At 39.3% G+C, this 21,647-nt stretch overlaps 1 protein-coding gene across 1 annotated transcript in view; it reads right to left on the minus strand.

The window, feature by feature from the left end:
• The window catches only part of PIKFYVE (phosphoinositide kinase, FYVE-type zinc finger containing), an 82,805-nt gene that overhangs the window by 32,881 nt on the left and 28,277 nt on the right, over nucleotides 1-21,647 (minus strand). Inside the window, exons 14-21 of the mRNA XM_058707040.1 lie at nucleotides 16,517-16,576; nucleotides 14,524-14,653; nucleotides 13,902-14,082; nucleotides 13,176-13,250; nucleotides 11,110-11,217; nucleotides 5,712-5,852; nucleotides 4,971-5,097; nucleotides 3,529-4,688 (exon numbers count right to left, since the gene is read on the minus strand). Coding sequence (XP_058563023.1) covers nucleotides 3,529-4,688; nucleotides 4,971-5,097; nucleotides 5,712-5,852; nucleotides 11,110-11,217; nucleotides 13,176-13,250; nucleotides 13,902-14,082; nucleotides 14,524-14,653; nucleotides 16,517-16,576 — 1,982 coding nt within the window. The remainder of the gene's footprint in view (nucleotides 1-3,528; nucleotides 4,689-4,970; nucleotides 5,098-5,711; nucleotides 5,853-11,109; nucleotides 11,218-13,175; nucleotides 13,251-13,901; nucleotides 14,083-14,523; nucleotides 14,654-16,516; nucleotides 16,577-21,647) is intronic.

Here is a 21,647-nt window from a genome sequence, read left to right on the forward strand (position 1 = left end):
ACCCCAAGTGGCACCACACTCCAACCCCAACGCAAGCTTCTAATATCCAACACATTCCTCTTGACTTGTGAAGCCTCCAGTCATCACTGTAAGGGTTCCACAGAGGACTGAAAACTACCAGAAACTAAATATAAGGAAGAAGAGCAGCTCATTCTTGAGACAAACCAGTGCAAAAACCTTAAGCTAACTTAAAAATACAAACAGATGTATAGCTTGTTTTCTTCAATACCCTTTTTTACTTATAAAAGTGCATTAAATTATTTTGGAAGTAAATAGTTGACTAAATAGTCCATATGATACAGTCTGAACTGGGGCACCTGGATGGCTCAGTCGGTTGAGCATCAGGTTCTTGATTTCATCTCAGGTCATGATCCCAGACTCATGAGATTGGGCCCGGGTCAGGCTCTGCACTGAAGCATGGAGCCGCCTGGGATTCTCTCCCCCTCCGCCCCCGCCCCTCCTTTGCTCTCGCTTGTACCCAAGCGCATGCACTCTCTCTCTCAAAATAGACCAACATTTAAAAAAAAAAGTCTGAACTGATGGCTGGATATAACATCAATCTGAGAAAAACTCTCAAGTATTTATTTACTTATACTTTATACCTGTTCTTGAGCATTACAAAGGCAACAGGTGCTCTCTGTCAAAAATCAAATAGTACAGAGGTAAGTGAAGAAATTCATGAAGTACATAAAGCCTCTCCTCCGTTGAGGCCACCCTACCTCCCAAAGTGATTGCTTTCATTATATGGTTAAAAACATGACATCTTTTTGCTAGCTCGCACGCATGTACACACAAAAACACCCACATAAGAATACACAGGGGATAGTGTTTTTATAAAAATGAGAGGATTCCGCATATAACACTACTTGCTTTTTAACCCTTGAAAATATATCACAGGCTCTACCTGGGTTATTCAATGAGATCCAACTCATCCTTTTTATTGCAAAAAACTAGAAACAAGGCTTCAGCAAACATCCTCGCATATATATTCCTACAAACGGTAAGCATCCTTACATAAGATGCTTACTTATATCTGCAGAATAGGTTATAAAAGATGGGAATCCTGAGAATGGCTACAATTAACAACACAGGAAACAACAGGTGTTGACAAGGATGTGAAAAAGGGGAACCCTCTCACACTGTTCGTGGGAATGCAAACTTGGTGCAGTCACTCTGGAGAATAGTATGGAGGTTCCTCAAAAAGTTAAAAATAGAACTACCCTACGACCCAGCAATTACACTCTTACACTGTTTACCCAAAGGATACAAAAATATAAATCTGAAAGGGCACATGCTCCCCAATGTTTATAGCAATGCTATTAACAGCCCAACTATGGAGAGAGCCCAAATGTCCATCGAATGATAAACGGATAAAGAAGATGTGGTATATATACATATATATACACATACATATATTTATATATATGTACATATATATGTGTGTATGTGTATATGTGTGTATACATGTATGTGTGTGTGTGTGTATATATATATATATATATATATATATATATATATATATAATGAGAATGTTACTCAGCCATCAAAATGAATGAAATCTTGCCATTTGCAACAACATGGAAAAGCTACAGTGAATTATGCTAAGCGAAATAAGTCAGAGAAAGACAAAGACCATATGATTTCACTCATGTGTGGAATTTAAAAAGAAAAACAGATGAAAACATGGGAAGGGGGGTGGGAAGAGTGAGCGAAACAAACCATAAGACACTCTTAACGACAGAGAACAAACTAGGGTTTGATGGAGGGGTGGTGGGTGGGGATGGGTTAGATGGGTGATGGGTATTAAGGAGGGCACCTGTGATGAGCACTGGGTGTTCTATGTAAGTGCTTAATCACTTCTGAAGCCAATATTACACTACATGTTAACCAACTAGAATTTAAATAAAAATTTGATAAATATCAATTAAAATTTAAAAAAATTGGAATCCTGGGGGCGCCTGGGTGGCGCAGTCGGTTAAGCGTCCGACTTCAGCCAGGTCACGATCTCGCGGTCCGTGAGTTCGAGCCCCGCGTCAGGCTCTGGGCTGATGGCTCGGAGCCTGGAGCCTGTTTCCGATTCTGTGTCTCCCTCTCTCTCTGCCCCTCCCCCGTTCATGCTCTGTCTCTCTCTGTCCCAAAAATAAATAAAAAACGTTGAAAAAAAAATTTTTTTTTAAAAAATAAAAAATTGGAATCCTGGACCATAGGTATGTGTATGTGTGTATGTATATACACATACATACACACATACACACACACACAAACTAAAACAGATCTCCCTATCATTTTCTATAAATTTACATAAATGTATATAAACACAATTTACATAAAATTTATTATAGCTATTTTTCCACACCATGTTAACCATGACTCTTACCACTTTCTTTTTTTGCCAATCTCACAAACAATAATGTACCGAACAGAAAATAGTATATACCATTATTATTTAGCACTTCCCTAACTACCAGTGAAATTAAACATCTTATTTATTCTATTAAACAACTTCATATCCTCATTTAGAGATGGATGTTTTCATTAGTTTTATTACAACCACCATCAGTATTTCCATAAGCAAATCTTAATTTCCCCTCAATTGCTGTTTAAAAAGAATAAGGGCATAGGGCGCCTGGGTGGCCCAGTGGGTTAAGTGTCCAACTTCAGCTCAGGGCATGATCTCATGCTACGTGAGTTCAAGTCCCTCGTGAGTTCAAGTCCCACGTCAGGCTCTGTACTGACAGCTCATGAGCCTGCTTTGGATTCTCTGTCTCCCTCCCTCTCTGCCCCTCCCCCATTCACACTCTATCTCTGTCTCTCAAAAATGAATAAATATTAAAAAAAAAAAAAAGAAGGGCACTATCATAGTTAAGTAATGCAAAGTGTTTGATGCTAAAGAAATAAATCTGATTTTCTAAAAACACATCAATTTTCTATAGTAAGCTTCATCTTGCTCTCCCTCATAATCATTAAAAGGATCAAGGATGCATCACACCACACCCAAGTCACCCTGCCACAAATTTTACATGGCTCCACCCTTCTCCCCATGGCAAAGCTCTTCCTACTTTACTGTGAGCTCAGCATGAAACGTTCAAAAGTCAAGTTTCATTACTTTATACTCTTATTTTTTTTTGTTTATTTATTTCGAGAGAGAGAGAAAGGGAGAGAGAACAAGCAGGGGAGGGACAGAGAGAGAAGGAGAGAGAGAATCCCAAGCAGGCTCCACACCCAGGACAGAGCCTGACCCAGGGCTCTATCCGATGACCCTGGGATCATGACCTGAGCCAAAATCACGAGTCGGACGCTCAACCAACTGAGGCACCCAGGTGCCCCGTCCTACCTTATACATTTGAAAGCAATACATGAGCAAACAGACTCCGGGCAAAAAAAAAAAAAAAAAAGAAACTAAAAGAAGAAATACATAATAAATCTGCAGGCAATCTGTCATATTCATGGGTTTTTTTTTAACCCTGCCACAGCAAGTTTTTCAACACTTTCTAAATTTGCACAAGCTCCCAAAGTGGTCTGCCTCACCTTTGTCGACCACACCGCATCACTCAGAATCAACCCTTTCTCCTCGTCACCATCAGTTTTGCTTCCTGATCTGCCACTTGAAGTACCAGGTACATCCTTTGAATGAGCAAAAGGGTCTGCATTTTTTTGCTGAATTCTTCCTCCTCTGGCCCGATAATCAGCCAGCATTCTACCCAAGCTCTGGCTATCCCCAAGATGCTCAGCAATTCTAGTGCTCACTAGCTCGTGCGAGGGCAAGACTTGAATAGCCTTGGCCTGAACACTTCCGTTCATGCCTTGAAGACCAGAGAGATCCCTAAGCAGCTGCTTCTTCCGCCTGCTTTCCACTTCTTTGAACTCTTTATTGAGGAGAGGAGACCAGTAAACCTGCTCTGCGAAATAATCTCGAGTAGAGCATCTCATCCCTTTTTCAGTTAAAAGGAAGGGCTCCCGGAATGTGATTACTGGGGAGATACAAAGGATCACATCTTTCAATTCCTGTTTAAAGGCCAAAGAATAAGTCTTTCGTTTATCTTCAGAAGAGGTAACCTCCTCAGTAACATACAATCCAGTGTCATCCTGCAAAGGGTCTCTAAAGGCTCTCATCTGGCTTTTGGGATCCTGTAGCTCATCTAGGTGCTGCAAAGCCTCCGGCTGCTCCAAGCCCACAGCATCCTGCTGGTCGTCCACGTGGAGCGGCAACAACGATTCTGGGACCGATGGAAAGAGAGCACAGGGGATCCCTGCAGGGCAAGCCGTTGTGGCATACTCTTGATGCTTCAAACAGGCAACATCCTGTGGAATGCTTCTATTCTCCTGGTCACCCTTCTCAAACACAATCCTTGATTCTAGCAAACTGCTATCATCGGAGGGCAGAAATTCTGGAGGAAAGTCAGGCTCCCGGGGGAGGGGACTTCCGCTGAACGGCTCTTGTGCGGTCCCTTCATCCTCCCGCCCCTCAATCAGAGAATGGAAGGAAGGGTTTTGTGTTAACGTAGGAGGCATAGCAAATTCATCCATGAGGAAGGAGATTTCTAGTTGAGAATGATAAGCTACACAGATCATAAATATTAGGATCTCTTTAACTCGAGCCAGCTCATAATCAGAGCCTCCTCTAAGCTTGATTGTACAGCCCAGGTGCTGTGGACAGCCTTCAAAAAACATCAGTGTTTTGGTTTGCTCTACAAATAAACATATAAAAAGTTTAGGAAGACATAGTTGGCATTCCACAAGCCCAGACAGAATTATTTCATTATCTTGACCTCTACAAAAGAAAAACTTTCAAGTAAGACCACAGTTACCAATCCTCATTTAACAAACACTGCTAATAGATGTTAGTATTATAACTAAACATTATTAATGGATTATTAGAAATTAGGAAAAAGTAAACACTGTAGTACTGATGAGTTTACTCATTTCTTCAATTCTCCAATCTCAGGTCAATCTATCTAATGATCACTCACCATTAGGCAACTGAAAGATCTGCATATAAAATTTGTGACAGGTGCCCAGGTGGGGTTTTGTAAGCAGCTGGTCCATCGACATTACTAAATCACCTTGGGTCATCCGACTGATTCGTTCTAAAACTTGCTAGAACACAGAAAAATGTTTTATTACAAAATTAGAGAATAAAATTCTTAGTAAATTTTATCTGGAAAATAGGAAAAATTTAGACATAAACTTCACAATTAATTTTCTTAATTTTAATTATATAATAATTTTTGATTCTAGATTACACTGTAAGTAGTTGCTCAGTGATCAATATGTTCCCACGAAAACAAACCAGACTCATATTAATAACATTATTAAAAGACATGTGAGCATCGTGCACCGGACTGGGGGAAACGGGAAATTTCCTAGAAGTGGCCTCTATTCTGAAGAGGGTAACTTTTCAGGAGAGAGAGCATCTTCTACTCGTACAATTCCCCAAACAAAACAAAGGCTCAACAAATACTACTCATTACCAACTATCTATTACATCTTTGGTGTTACAACTATAATGAGTGCTATATAATTTATTACCCTTTCCTCCAGTCTGAGATTCTCTAGTCTTAAATAAAGAAACGACTGTCGTGCTTACTGTCGTACTTTCAATATATATGGAAGACCAAACAGATAATCAAAGATCCCTGCATATCAATATGATGCATATAAATTTAAAAACAGAGATTTTTTTTAAATGATAGAAAAATAGGAACACTCACTGATTTTACATTAATGACCAAAGTAATGCCATGTTCTAGTAACATGTCTTGGGCAATCCGAGACACTGTTTTTTCAACTAGAACCAATGTAGGTCGAACATCAACTATTCGCTGAACATAATTCTTCAAGAATTCCCTTTCCTAAGAAAAAAAAAACATCAAAAATATTATACCTGCTTCAATTCAAGATCTACAAATATTAAAACATCAGGAGGGTTTGACTAAGTCTCTTCATCTCCAAATAAGTCTATAAGCAAGTCACTTCAAACACAACCAAGAATATTATTCATAAAGCTGAACTGTTGGTTATGCTAATAAAAAAGGGTTTTAGGAGAAATTCCATTTTCTGACTCACTAATTGTACTTTGAAGGATTTTCAATTCTTAATAACTAATAATGTGAAAGCCAAGAATCCAATTAGTTTGCTCTTAGAGATTAAAACAAACAAACCTAACCTCAGTGAACCTAACTCCCCAATGAAAGCAATTTCTCATTCTTTAAATATAGAATCCCCCTACTACATTCCGAAATTAACTAGAGTAGCTCTTCTTTGGGTATTGGAATAAATAACTCTCTAACAGATGCTATTTCAGCTTCTTCCTCATTTCAATCTCCCAGAAGATCATCTTCTACTTAGTACAGCTATAAAGACCTAAAACATACCACTTAATACAATTTCTTGACGAAGGCTTATTTTCAAAGCAAATGAATACTACCAACAATGACCAGAGTTAAAACAATACAAATCACTGACTGTTTCATAAAATTTATGGGCTCCAGAAAGGAGACACTTGAATGTCTGTCACTTCTGCTCCACACGCCCGAAGTGTCTTTTGAGGAAGTCTGTATTCATGGTCAGTGCCGCCAGCAATGGATGAGCCTACTCCCTGCAATGAACCCACCACTATGAAGTACATTTCTACCGTTTTCTGTTTACTGATAGAAATCGTACGTTTTCAAAAAAAAAAAAATAAAAAAAAAAAATAAAAAAATAAAAAAAATAAAAAAATTTAAAAAAAAAAAAAAAAAAGCTAAAAGGGGCGCCTGGGTGGCGCAGTCGGTTAAGCGTCCGACTTCAGCCAGGTCACGATCTCGCGGTCCGTGGGTTCGAGCCCCGCGTCGGGCTCTGGGCTGATGGCTCGGAGCCTGGAGCCTGTTTCCGATTCTGTGTCTCCCTCTCTCTCTGCCCCTCCCCTGTTCATGCTCTGTCTCTCTCTGTCCCAAAAATAAATAAAAAACGTTGAAAAAAAAAAAAAATTTAAAAAAAAAAAAAAGAAATCGTACGTTTTCTTTTTTTTTTTTTTTTTAATTTTTTTTTTCAACGTTTTTTATTTATTTTTGGGACAGAGAGAGACATAGCATGAACAGGGGAGGGGCAGAGAGAGAGGGAGACACAGAATCGGAAACAGGCTCCAGGCTCTGAGCCATCAGCCCAGAGCCCGACGCGGGGCTCGAACCCACGGACCGCGAGATCGTGACCTGGCTGAAGTCGGACGCTTAACCGACTGCGCCACCCAGGCGCCCCATAAATCGTACGTTTTCAACATCTCCAATTCTTAACAAAATGGATTTTTTCCCTTGAAACATGTTAATTTCCTACTCTACTTACCAAATGATCATTTAATGGCATTTTCAATGATTTTATCTGTGCAGCTTCAAAAGTGTAACTATAATAAGTTGATTTTTTTTTTTTTTTTTAATTTCTGGCCTTTGGCACAGGGATGGCAAATACACTTCCTCTCAGTCCCAACTATAATCAGCTATCGTGACTGCACATGAAGCACCATGTTCAAAGGAGGCCTGGGCCAGGCCCAGCAAGGACAGAATATCAGGAAGTGGACCATGAGCATGGAATGGAGCAGAGGCACACCAACAGACCTAGTAGTGATGAGGGAAACAAAGGCAAAAGAACTGTAACTTAAATGAAATTTCCTAACAGCTTACAGCACACTGATACCTGAACATGCAGAGTGTAACCTTCTTCAAGGAACTCAGGGCTGCCTTAGTGCTTCAATGTTTATGTTTTACTAAAGACTAAATGTAACCTTATCTTAACAGCAACTAGCCCGTCAAGGTCCAGAAAGTCTTGCTTCCAAATTCCTTAGAGACTTCTGCTATCCCTAACCCTCACTAATTAAAAAGTATATAATCAGTCACTCCTCACAATCCCAGTGCAGCTCTTTCTGCTCAGTTACATTTCTTTTGCCTCTGTTTCCCTCTTTCTCCCCACGCTGTAAGAAAATCACCTCTACACCGAAAATGTCTCAAGAATTCTTTCTTAGCCGTTTGTTCTCAAACCCAAAACTTCCAAATATCATAATTTCACCAGTAGTGCCAGCTTTGTGAAGACACTGTAAAGCCCCAGGGTAATTACCTGCTTGGCCTCTGTCACTCATCCTCTTTCTAATTACAGGCATGCCTTGTTTATTATAGTTTGCTTCACTGCGCTTCGCAGGTACTGCACTTTTTACAAATTGAAGGTCTGTGGCGACTCTGTGTCAAACAAGTCTATTGGCACCATTTTTCCAACAGCATTCGCTCATTTCATATCTGTGTCACATTTTGGAAATTCTCGCAGTATTTTACACTTTTTCATTCTTACTATATCTATTATGGTACTCTGTAATCAGTGATTTTGAACAACTCACTGAAAGCTCAGATGATGGTCAGCGTTTTTTAGCAGTAAAGTGTTTTTAATTCATGTATACTTTTTTTTTTTAGATATAATGCTATTTGCACACTTAAAAGGCTACAGTACGGTGTAAGCATAACTTTTATATGCACTGAGAGACCAAACAAGTCACCTAAGTTGCTTTATCGCAATACTGGCTTTACTGCAGTGGCCTGGAACCGAACTTGCAGTATCTCTGAGGTACACCTGTATGAACCAAAATTTCAGCTTCTTCTTTGCTTATTCCACATTGATTGGACCAAACAAAAAAGGAGAAAAAAATAAGCTGATGCTTTATATTAATTCAAACTAAAAGCTTCTATAGGGCAGGTATTAGAGGTATAAGAAACTATGTTTCAAAGCACAACCAAGATGCTTTAGGTTATGTGAATTAAATCATGTCTCTTAGATACATGTTTGCCCAGAGCAAACTTCTCTAACACAAAAAGACTTCAGTATGTTAACCTACTTGGAAGAATGGAGTTAAAATGGAGTGAATAAATTTAAGTATAAATGTTCTGTAAATAATTACCTGTGGATTTCAGCTACCCAATTCATCAATTACAAGACCTATAATTTTATACATTTTAACAAATGCAATCAGGATAAGCCTTACAATCAATGCAGTTGTGATCTGATCCTATAAAAGTTTTCCACGGACTGCTTCACTGAGATCAAGAAAATTCCCAGCATTAAAGAATCTGAGATTCCACAGACAGTAATTGTTTTTCCCCTAATTCCGTATTTCATGTCACCACTGAGAAGGCACAGTACATCAGAGCTAGTAGGGAGGGTATGATATAGGCAGAACCCCTGATTTGCCCTTATTTATAACTGAATTCTAAAGAAGAAAGAGCCCCAAGTAACAGAGTTCGTTAAGCAATAGAGCAGAGTTCCATAAACCACAACGAAGTTTCTTCTGTTGGTGTCTATGAATTCAGTACAAAAGTGACTGCTCCTACCACTCTCAGAAAAATGTGCCTATCACCCACGAATTTTCAAGTTTCCCTAAATGTTTCTGGAACTGAATATGTTTCTACTATAATATTACAGACACATTCCTGAAAACCTCCCATTTTGAACAACTGCTGATTAAAATTAATAGTATTTATGGTAGAAAAGAAGTCGGGGCAAAAAACTTTTTTTTTCTTTTTCCCAACGTTTTTTATTTTTTTTTATTTTTGGGACAGAGAGAGACAGAGCATGAACGGGGGAGGGGCAGAGAGAGAGGGAGACACAGAATCGGAAACAGGCTCCAGGCTCCGAGCCATCAGCCCAGAGCCTGACGCGGGGCTCGAACTCACGGACCGCGAGATCGTGACCTGGCTGAAGTCGGACGCTTAACCGACTGCGCCACCCAGGCGCCCCGGGCAAAAAACTTTTTAAACCAATATAACTTCATATCCAGTGCACTAACAAAAATAATCAGTACCTTGAGAGAGAATGTGGACAGCCCCAATGGGTAGCTCAGCACAGCTGGAGGCTGCCTCATGCCTCAAGGGAAATTTTAAGTGTACAAAAGCAACTGCAACAGTACAACCACAAAAGGAGCTCTGAGCAGTGGAGCCATTAAGAAACACCCAGGGCTAGGGGTGCTTCCCTCCAGGGAGAGAGTCCTTCCAACAGCAGAGCACTTTGAATTTCTTAAAAAGAGCCAAAAGGGTTCCTGCCTTGGTAGCAGCCAAGCTGAGGCGGATTCTTCTTTCCAGTTGAGGGTTATGAGGGTTATGATCCTACTGCAGCCATGCTGGGTCCCCTTAGCTAAGAAAAATCACATAGAAACCAACACAACTTCCATCTGATGCTGCTCCCCTTTACCAGCTGTGTACAAGGTAACCGGTGTTCCAGAAACAAGTGGTTTAGTAGAACAGACTATATGAAAAGCCAGGTATTGCCACTGGGAATCTGGTAAGTTAGAAAAATACTTGAAGTAAATCAACAACCCAAGTGCGCACAGAGGCCAGAATTCAGATTTTCACTTTTTCTTCCGTATATTCCCAAAAAGTTCTAGGTTCACCTTAACACTCTGAAACTCTAAAAATAAGGAATGACAGGGGTGCCTCAGTGTCTCAGTTGGTTAAGCATCTGACTCTTGATTTCGGCGCAGGTCATGATCTCATGCTCACAAGTGAGCATGTGAGATCATGCCCAGTGTTGGGCTCTGTGCTGTCAGCACAGAGCCTGCTTAAGATTCTCTCTCTCTCCTCTCTCTCTTTCTCTCTCTGCCCCATCCCCCGCTTGCAAGTGCATGCACTCTCTCAAAATAAATAAACATTTAAAAAATAATAAATATAAATAAAAATGAGGAGTGACAGAGGTTTTGGTAAGCTTCCAAAGTAATACATAAAAATGTCTTTTATAATGATTTAATAAATTAAAAAAAATTTTTTTAAGTTTATTTATTTATTGGGCGGGAGGGGAGGGAGCATAGGCGGGGGAGGAGCAGACAGAGAGAATCGCAAGCAGGCTCCACGCTGTCAGTGCAGAGCCATACAAGAGGTTTGATCCCATTACCATGAGATCATGACCTGAGCTGGAATCAAGAGTCAGATGGTTAACCAACTGAGCCACCCAGGCGCCCCTATAAAAAAATGTTTTTAATGAAACAAATGCAATCGAGTTTCTTTGCCCCTCCAATTTAAGCAGCTGGAAAGAGTTCTAAGTGTTTGCAGGCACTACAGTACACAAACATCCCTCCAGATCACTGTTTCAGTAAGAAGTTCTTACCTGAAGCACAATTGGATCAATGCAGGTAAATTTAGTTTCTTCTCTGTAGAGATACTCGATGGAACATTTCAACAGAAGAATTTTGGGATTTTTAATACAAGAATTCATCTACAAAAGATGAAGTTTGTTAAAAGATTTTAAAGTCTATTATGTTACAGACCTCCTTTAATCACTAAACTCACACTGTTTATAATTCCTCCTAAATAGATTATTTCCTTATATTTGTAATGAAATACTCTCATTTAGTTCTTTTGTGGTATTCTCTTATATATTTTTTCAAAACAAATAATGAGCTCAGAGCAATGCAGACTTCCTAAAAACTTGGCTCTATACTCTACTCTCTTAAAAGGTTTTGGTTTTTTTAATATTGCAAGAAAAGATATCAAGCCCTGGGTATGGAGGAGAGGAGCTAAAGACAGGATACTTTATAAACTCATATAAATCAGCAACTTTGAAAGCCGAACTTAACCTTTCTAAAATTCAAGGACAGAGGAGGGAGAAAAGAATGAAAATGCCCCCTGAATAGATTCCAAGAAAGTATAAACTGGCAAGCCAAAGTGGGTAAAAAGTTTAAAAAGGAAAACCTTAAAGCATATCCAGAAGCACAGATTCCAACAATACACCCTATCCATGTAACTAAAACCACAGGCAGAAGAGCCTGGGTCCCGCAATGGAGGTTTCAGACTGACCGTGCTGTAGACTCCAAACTGGCAAATGATCTTGAAACAGTGACTCATCAGTTGGGGAACTACATTTAGGGATTTTTTACCAACTACAAATTAAAGACTACCTCTACATATGGTCAGTGGAGCAAGACAGTCATTCATGCCTATGTTTCTACCACACCCACATATAACTTTCAATTCTGGAGATAATCTCAACATACTTACCTTTTAATTCAACACAGATCATTTCATTTGGCTTAAATTACTACTTTGATGGGTAATGTGTCTGGTTTAATAAGATTCTATGTAGAAATACTGACAATAGTTCAAATCCAAGCGTACTTTTATTTATCTATGGTCACTAATAATTTTCAGGAGCCTAATGCCTTTACCAAAAATGAATTAGTCTCTGCTTAGAAAAGAGTGAAGATAGGACTGCAGTTCACCCACCTAGTCGTTCAGGCTAGAAATCTGCCTAAGCTCTCATAGTAACCAAATCAGTATTCCCAGAGGTGGGGGGTCAGGTTATCTCTATTTGCAGTAAGCTCCCATAGTGATTCAGAAGCACAGCAAGTTTGAGAGCACTGCTAGACTGATGGCTTCTCAAAACGTGAGGAGCAACAAATGACACTGGAAACATCTGGAACACCTACTTTAAAAGCAACCCCACCTCCCCACCCCACCAACTCCCTTATACTGAATGAGAATTTCTAGGGGTTGGGCTTAGGACTCTACATATTTAACTATGTCCACAGGTGACCCTAATGTACTATGCACTTTGAGAATCAGTGGCCTTCAGAATAAAGTTCAAGGCCCCTACTGGGATACAAAGCCCTTGCCTGCTTCCTCCAACCTCATCTCCTTTCTCATCTTGCACCTTAGGATCTCAGAGATTCTTTAACACACCAGGTTATTTCACCCCATTTCTTTGTGTTAGTGCTAGAAAGAGGCCTCAGGCCTGAAGGCAGAGATAGAAGGTAAGAAAGATAACAGAATATCAGTGACAATTCTGCAGCTCAGCCCTAAAACAGCAAAGTTTTAAAATTCTAGGCCTCTGGAAGGACTCCAGGCTATTAGAGAAACCTTGTCTCCCTAAGATGTGGCAGGGTCAAGGGAGAAATGATACCAGTATCCTATCATTCTGTTGGTCTGGAAGCCTGACCCACCCTCCCCCTACCTTCTTTTGTCCGATGAGTTCCTATTACCCAAATCCTAATCATCATCAGCTCTGGGAGACCTTTCCTGAACCTCCAAGATTTCACCCCTATAGCAGACACTGCTAAACTACTCCTTGATATCCATTCTCCTTCTCTTCTATGATTAGAAGTTAGTACCCCAACTTGTTGGCTTGGTACACAATCATAGTTTGCTGACCTTCACTGTCGGAAAAGATCACATTACCTTTTTATGTGCAATATTTTTGGTACAAACAAATCCATTGACAACCACAGAATCAAACTTCTTTCCACCTGGAATCTAATGAAATAAGAAAACAAAACTCAGTAATATATCCTTAGAATCCAGTCGTTTGGATGTTATTATTTAGTTCCATTTTTAGTTTTAACTATTATGTAATCAAATCAGAAAAGAAGTTCCAGAATATAGCTCTTCCTTTCAACCAATAATTAATGGCATCTAGCACAACTGTCTATTTACCCATTTCCCACTCTCTACAGTATTAGCTGGTGCTCTAAAATACCAATCTGACCGAACAAATCGGCAATTAAAACCATTACTAAGTCAAACGTCATAGGCAAAAAATACATACAGGACTCCATTACCAGCTAAATAAAGCAATTACCCACTGCTTTTCCTCAGAACAGTGACAGTAATCTGTGGGAAGAGGTCTTCTCATAGACAACACATCAAGCAAAAGGAAGCAAGAAGAGAAGAAACCGTATTTGCTTGGTTTCCCAATTCACTCCATGCCCAACTCACCCCTTCCATTCACCTCTCACTTCCTATGAGTGGCTTCCATGACCACTGAGTTCATTGTTAACAAACATATCAGGCAGAAAAACCTTCCCCTCCTCACCGAGAACCCCCTTTAGATGACCATTAAGAGCCAAATTACTGCCAGGCCCACCGATCAGCACCTAGCATTAGAAAAGCATTAGCGGAACTCACTTTTTTAATATGGACAAACTGACGGATGTCCATGTCATCATCCCGGTTCTTGACATCAGGTCGGACTGTCTGAACAACCTGGCAGACCAGTGATACAATGATGTCCCTCCAAGATGGTGACAATGACTCATTATGGAGCAACTGTTGGAGTAGTGCCATCATGTGGTTATGATTAGCTGAGCTACAAAAATGTCACAAGAAAGAAGTTTGCAGAGTTAATACCGCCAGAGACAAGAATTCTGAAAATCAACAGGCACTCCACAAAGAAATAAGCATGTGAATTAGGGCTTGAAGATCTGTTTGAGTCAATCTTATTTTATCTGCACCTTAATGATCTTGCACATGAATGAAATCTGTGAGTATATTCAATTAAGAAATCTGTGAGTATATTCAATTAAGATAACCCCTTTAATTCAATGAAATTTTACCCCATAAATTACAGTGGGCACAGACAATCACAGTTGAGGACTCTTACAAGAAAGTTCATCACAATAGGCTTTATTTCCTAAGTAATCTTAGTATTTTTGATTTCATGAGGAAGAAAAACTACTATGCATATGCCCACCAAGTCACCGAACATTATAAAAATGGAAAATTAAAATCAAAAAGCTCACTGCCTTACAGCAACCTCTCCATGGCTTGTTTCTCTCCATTCTCCTCCCTCAGCAGCTCCAGGTTGTTATGATGCCAACCCAAAGGTGTGAAAGGCAGCTCTTTGGATTTTTCCTCAACTCGACGATTAAATAAGGATTCTAAGTATAAAATAAGAAATTGTATTTCACTGTTGCATTTTATACCATATACTTACAGGTTTAGAAAGTGCCAAGTTATCCTTTCAAATTTTTTAAAGTCTGTCAGTTCAAACTATTGGTATAAAAAGGCAAGGACATGTGTCAATACACAAATAAAAAAATTAAGTCTGACTTAGATCGTCAACTCATAACAGCCAAAATCAGAGACAGAACACCAGAAAGCAAATTTACGTAAGTGACTAGGACTCTTAAGCCAACAATTTTAAATATGGCTTCTGAGAAACAAATGAGATTTTTTTATAGTCCTTTTATTCAGCTGGGGACATTAAAAAAGGAGGCCAGCTTTCCTTATAATAACGCAAACTAAAAACTACATTCAGCACAACTCTGAATGCTGGCGGAACAACATGTGATAGTGTGGGTGCTGAACTTGAAAGAGAAAAGCTCAGCTCTGATACGTCTGAACCAGCATGTGACAGTGTAGAAAGTTTATCCAGACAATTCTTAATAGTGTTTCTTTCTCAATATAAAAAACAAAGGCCTTTTTTTAAGCCAAGTTTTTATAAGTCAGACCCAAAAATGAACTACAAAGAAACATTAAAACATGGTAACAATCTATGTAAAATTTTGTAAAATCTTTAAATTTTTTTTTCTTTAATTTTTTTTTTCAACGTTTATTTATTTTTGGGACAGAGAGAGACAGAGCATGAACGGGGGAGGGGCAGAGAGAGAGGGAGACACAGAATCGGAAACAGGCTCCAGGCTCTGAGCCATCAGCCCAGAGCCTGACGCGGGGCTCGAACTCACGGACCGTGAGATCGTGACCTGGCTGAAGTCGGACGCTTAACCGACTGCGCCACCCAGGCGCCCCTAAAATCTTTAAATTTTTAAAAAGAATGAAAGTGGATCTAAACAATAAATAGGTAACATTAAAAGTTTTGCAAAAAAAAAATGTTCACTATATACTGAAAAATGTGACTGAATAAATGGAAAGAGGTGGGAAACGTTTACAAAAATTCTCTCATCCTTCCCTCCTCTTAAAGCCAACCAACCAAACAAAACAGCTTCCAACGTAATGGTCCAGCACTATAAAGAACATGTCCACATGCAAGGAACAAAAACTGTATATTTTAATTATGTAAACAGCGGGCCTATCAACTTCTGGTTGAACCAGGTGTTCAGAGGTGAATATAGAAACCCTGCTAAATTTTGAGATCAGCTGCGAATGGCCCCCCGTGCACCAGCCTGCCCCACCTTTTCTCTTTTATTTGAAGCCCTCCCACTGTCTAAGGTCTAGGCTGTGGAGGGTTATGAACTAATTAAGCATGTCAGTACTCCACAGTAAGCTAAGTAGGGAAGGTGTAAGAGAAGACTGTACTCTTCCATACTGCCTTCCATCCCCAAGATATGGACCAGCAGAATCAGTTCTTTATCTCCTCTGCCCACTTCTCTTCCCAGTTCCACAGGGCAAGCAGTGTCCTCAATTGGATGAGATCTCCTTGGAGGCTTTCTGACGGTTTGAGAATCCTTGATGATATGTATATCAATACTTAATATTATATTCATGATTTGGAAAGCATAAGCTATGTATGCCTTTAAAAGAATAAAATGCAAATTCTATTTAAAAGCTTTTAAACAATTACCCTTCAGATCAGATAGCCTGTCTCAAACCAAGTCCAAGTTTATATTCTTCACTCCCAACATTCTCAGAGTCACCATATGTATCAAAAACTGTGTTCCCATTATATTAAAACAATCAAATTTATTTGCGGTACCTACTCTGTGCCAATCAGTGTGCTAGGCCCTAAGCACATCCTCACAAACAAGACACAATATCCCGTGTACAGCTTTTGAGAAAATTACCTTTGATGAAGGCGTCACTTATTGAGAGTTGTTGTCCTCCATTGTCAGATATCAAATACTCTGCATACCAGGGAGAGAGCAGAGAGAGTGGGAAGAAAAGCAGAGACTTATGACTGTAACTTGCCAGCGTAATTATACAGAGAACACACCTACACACGAAGTATTACTCATACTAAACCCAACACTGCCCAGCCAATGCAAGAGAGCGTTAGGCTAAAAAGCATCTTTAGACTTATTCCACACACTTCATACTAAACTTAACAGACTTGAAAGACTTGAATAATAACTCAAAAGAACCTTGAAGCAGTAAAGTCGGATAATCTTTTAACAGATTGCTTTTCCCTTATCAAAGCTGAAACAGTTTACGAAAATTGAGATCTTCAGTAATTTAGGCATGAAAAGCCAAAAAAGTTACACTATTTTTCTCATGAACAGCTGTATGATTTCACAGATAATGACTCTGTCTATACACAAAGTAGTTCTTGGGTAGAGAAGCCACCTGAAAAAATATATAAGGTGTTTTGTTTTGTTTTTAATTTCAGACTACAAGCTATAAAGCAAATTAATACACAAGTGACACTGGCAGGGAACAGAGATAACTCATCAGGATTTCTAGGAGTTTCTGAATTAGAGTTTCAGTTTTTCAAAATTCTAATCAAACACTGCCAAAGAGTTGCCAGAAGGTAACTGAACACATGCTGTGTGCTTTTAGAACTTTCAGAATATTAAATACTTCTCTTACAAGTGAAACTTATTCTTCACTTCCCCTGTAACTTTTCTAGGTTCTTTCTACTATGCAAACTAAACCACAACGTATTTTAAGCATTTTAAATAGATTTCACTTATAACAAACAAGCTTCAGAATTCATTATGTTTATAAGCCAATATGATCATCCTTTGAACAAGAAAGCAGAGAAAAAGTTTTACATAGAAAATTCATGTGTGCCAACTCAAATACAATAAATCAAGTATGTGGACAAATAAAAATAGATGTTATACTTCATTTCTACACCTCCCACACAGAATGAATAATGCCAACCTGTTTGTTCAACTAATATATTGGCTTTGCAAGCTTTACTTTTCATATACATTTACTTTTATATATATGTATATATGTAATATATATTTCCTAACCGCCCCCAGGAGTGATCAGTTCCAAACATACAGAATATCCTGTATACCCTTCACCCAGATTCAACAACTGTTAACTTACCACATCTGATTTCTTTCTACATATATGTAGGTTTTCCCCAACCATTTGAAATTACACACATCATGACACTTGACCACTAATACTTCAGCGTGCATCTCTTAAAAATAAGAGCATTCTTGGGGCGCCTGGGTGGCTCAGTCGGTTAAGCGTCCAACTTCAGCTCAGGTCACGATCTCGCGGTCCCTGAGTTCGAGCCCCGCGTCGGGCTCTAGGCTGATGGCTCAGAGCCTGGAGCCTGTTTCTGATTCTGTGTCTCCCTCTCTCTCTGCCCCTCCCCCATTCATGCTCTGTCTCTCTCTGTCCCAAAAATAAATAAACGTTAAAAAAAAAAAATAAGAGCATTCTTGGGGGCACCTGGGTGCCTCAGTTGGTTGAGCATCCGACTTTAGCTCAGCTCATGATCTCACAATTCAGGGGTTCACATCGGGCTTTGCACTGACAGTGCAAAGCCTGCTTCAGATTCTGTCTTCCTCTCTCTCTGCCCCTCCCCTGCTCGCTCTCCCTCTCTCTTTCAAAAATAAACACTAAAAAAATGTTTAACATAAGGGCATTCTTCTCATAGCCACAATACCATTTATACACTCAAAAAAATTGACAATGTCTTAATATTGTCAAGTTAGTGCACATTTGAATTTATCTGTTCCTAAAATGCTTTAATAAATTTTTTGCCTCAAACCTGGATCCACTAAGATTCACACATTGCATTCCCTTCATTCTCTTTTAGAACAGAGCAAACTCCCTACCTTTTTACTTAGTCATGATATTAAATTTTGAAAGAACCCAGGCCAAAGGTCCTGTGCAATGTCCCATATTCCAGATCTGATCGGAATGCTTCCTCATGGGGCAGTTTAACTTGCTCCTATGTTCTCCTGTAAATGGGAAGTTAGACCTAGAGGCTTATGGAAGCTATGATTTTCACTTCTCTAGGTTCTACTCACAAACTTGTCAAGACTCGTTCAGAATCCTGCTTCAACACAAAATAAAGTGTATTTTAATTGTACTACTCTCCAAATTTTACCACCAGTGAATAATTAATCAAACAAGATCCCACTGTTTCAGTTTTATGAGCTTATGAAAATGAGGGGTTTGCTTACATAAGATAAAAAAACAGCAGATTGTTTTTTACGTGCAGATATGTCAATCAATTTTAGAAATCCAAATTTCCTTAGCCTCGGAAGATAGAGGATGATTCCTAAGAAAAGAGTTAATAAATATTACCTTTAACTTCAATGGAAAGCTAACAAACCACCCATTCCCATTTGTATTTTTAGAGGAATGAAAACCGGAGGCAGAGGAGTGTTTATTCTTTCACTTTACTACCAGTTCACTCTGACGATATTTACTTTCTGGTAATCAGTGTTAATCTTAACCACAATGCAGAAGAAACACAATACTGTATTTCAACTTCACAAGAAAAGCAGACAAAGGATAATTCTTGTTAGTATGCTAAAAACTAACAGCAGAGAACTGTGAAAGCCAGAAACATTTATTAAGTCCATAAACACCTAGAAAGTCCTTAAATTTTAGACTCTCTAGGTTGCAAATGACCTTAATAATTACCTTCTTTCTGATGCTGAATCTCTTCTATTCTGTTCTTACTGAATAGGTTGAAGGATTCCTTACATTCCTTACCATTCTTTTAAAATGTCAAATCTAGATTTCTCCTTTCAGATTCAGAATTAAAAGGAAACTTAGAAGTCACCAAGGTACCTAACGTTTCATCCAATGTAGGCATCAATCCTCAATAACTCTGAAAGGTGGACATTCAACACCACCTGGGCACCCCCAGCGCCCGGCAGCAAGAGCTCACTACTCCTAACTCCTGAACCTAGCTTCTCCTTCAGCCATATACAAAATAAATATAATTTCTCTCAGACAACATCACACGAACTATTAAGAACAACTTTCGGGGCACCTGGGTGGCTCAGTCAGTTTAGTGTCTGACTTCAGCTCAGGTCATGATCTCACGGTTCGTGAGTTTGAGCCCTGCGTTGGGCTCTGTGCTGACAGCTCAGAGCCTGGAGCCTGCTTCGGATTCTGTGTCTCCCTCTCTCTGTGCCCCTCCCCTGCTCACGCTCTCTCTGGTCTCTCAAAAATAATAAACATTAAAAAAACATTTTTTTTAAAAAAAGGACAACTTGGGTGCCTGGGTGGCTCGGTCGGTTGGGTGTCCGACTTCGGCTCAGGTCATGATCTCACGGTCTGTGAGTTTGAGCCCCACTTCGGGCTCTGTGCTGACAGCTCAGAGCCTGGAGCCTGTTTCAGATCCTGTGTCTCCCTCTCTCTCTGCCCCTCCCCTGTTCACGCGCTGTCTCTCTCTGTCTCAAAAATAAATAAACGTTAAAAAAATTTTTTTTAATTAAAAAATTTAAAAAATTTAAAAAATAAAAAAAGGACAACTTTCTCCAGAGTATTAATAGATGTTTTAAGCCTAATTACATTATTTTATGTTTAAAGGTGTTAAATTTCATCTTATTTAAAGCCTCAGTCAATTGCTTAAGAAAATAAAGATATTTAGATTTCAATTCTGCTATCCAATGTGCTAGTTATTCTTTCCATATTTTAAAAATTTGTGAATCTGGAAAACATTAAAAGTGCTGACCAAAAAAAAACAAGCTTGTTGAGCAAGAACTGAATACAGATAGACAGCCCTATAGCATAACCTATGAGCATCCCTTTTCTGTTGATATCAGGTTACTCTTTCAATATCTGGCACAACCATTAAAGTACAAATCCATGTGTCATATTAAGAGTGACACCCTTAAGTTCCTACATTTGCCAAACACACTAATCTCTTTATGTGTGTTTTTTGTACAGAGACTCATAGAGACTCGAGTCTGTGCTATTAACAGGTAAACATGACTACTGTCTATAACTACCTCCTTAGTATATAAGTGCAAAACTGTCCTCTTTGTCCACAAAGTTATTGAGACCATTAAATGTCTTATTAACATCAAAGACAACAGGATCCACCACAGTCTCCTGAGCTACCAATCTCCTACTACCATAAAAGAAGGAAATAGGGTTGTTTTGAAAAGACTTACTATAGTAAACCAACACTGGTGCCCACTCACTACCACTCCCCTTTCTAAATACAACAGTACATTCTTTTCATTAAATTTTTCTACAATTTTGCCAACTTTTAAAAAAAATTTTTTTAAACGTTTATTTATTTTTGAGACAGAGAGAGACAGAGCATGAGCAGGGGAGGGTCAGAGAGAGAGGGACACACAGAATCTGAAACAGGATCCAGGCTCTGAGCTGGAGTCAGCACCGAGCCCCACACGGGGCTCGAACTCACAGACCGCGAGATCGTGACCTGAGCCGAAGTCGGACGCTCAACCGACTGAGCCACCCAGGCGCCCCCAATTTTGCCAACTTCTAATGTCAAATCAAGAACCTACTTTTTCAAAAGTTTATTGCCTCTGTCACTACAGTCACCCTTTTCTCCACCCTCTCCTTTTCTCCACAATTTTAAGATAACGAACTCTGGCCCCCATGATCACAGCTCTAAATTCTTTAAATAATCTAGTATATATTTTGACCAAACCTGACAAAAGACTAAAATAACCAGGCATTCTTGGGGCACCTAGGTGGTTCAGTCCATTAATCATCCAACTCTTTATTTCAGCTCAGGCCATGAACTTGCAGTCTGTGGGACGGAGTCCCATGTTGGACTCCGCGACTACCTCACTCTCTGCCTCTCCCTTGCTTGTGCTTGCTCTCTCTCGCTCTCTCAAAATAAATAAACTTTAAAAATTTTTTTTAAAAACCTGGCATTCCCTATCTTCTCATTATCTTGGACTTCACTTTCCTTTTAACCATGTAAGTTCTTTCCTGATAAGATTATCTCAATGGAGGCGAGGGGGGAAGCTTAAATTAATATTATATAAACTTCCTCGTTATCACTGGCATTAT

Source organism: Neofelis nebulosa, chromosome 2 (genome assembly GCF_028018385.1).
Source record: "Neofelis nebulosa isolate mNeoNeb1 chromosome 2, mNeoNeb1.pri, whole genome shotgun sequence".
In the NCBI taxonomy this organism is placed as follows: domain Eukaryota; kingdom Metazoa; phylum Chordata; class Mammalia; order Carnivora; family Felidae; genus Neofelis; species Neofelis nebulosa.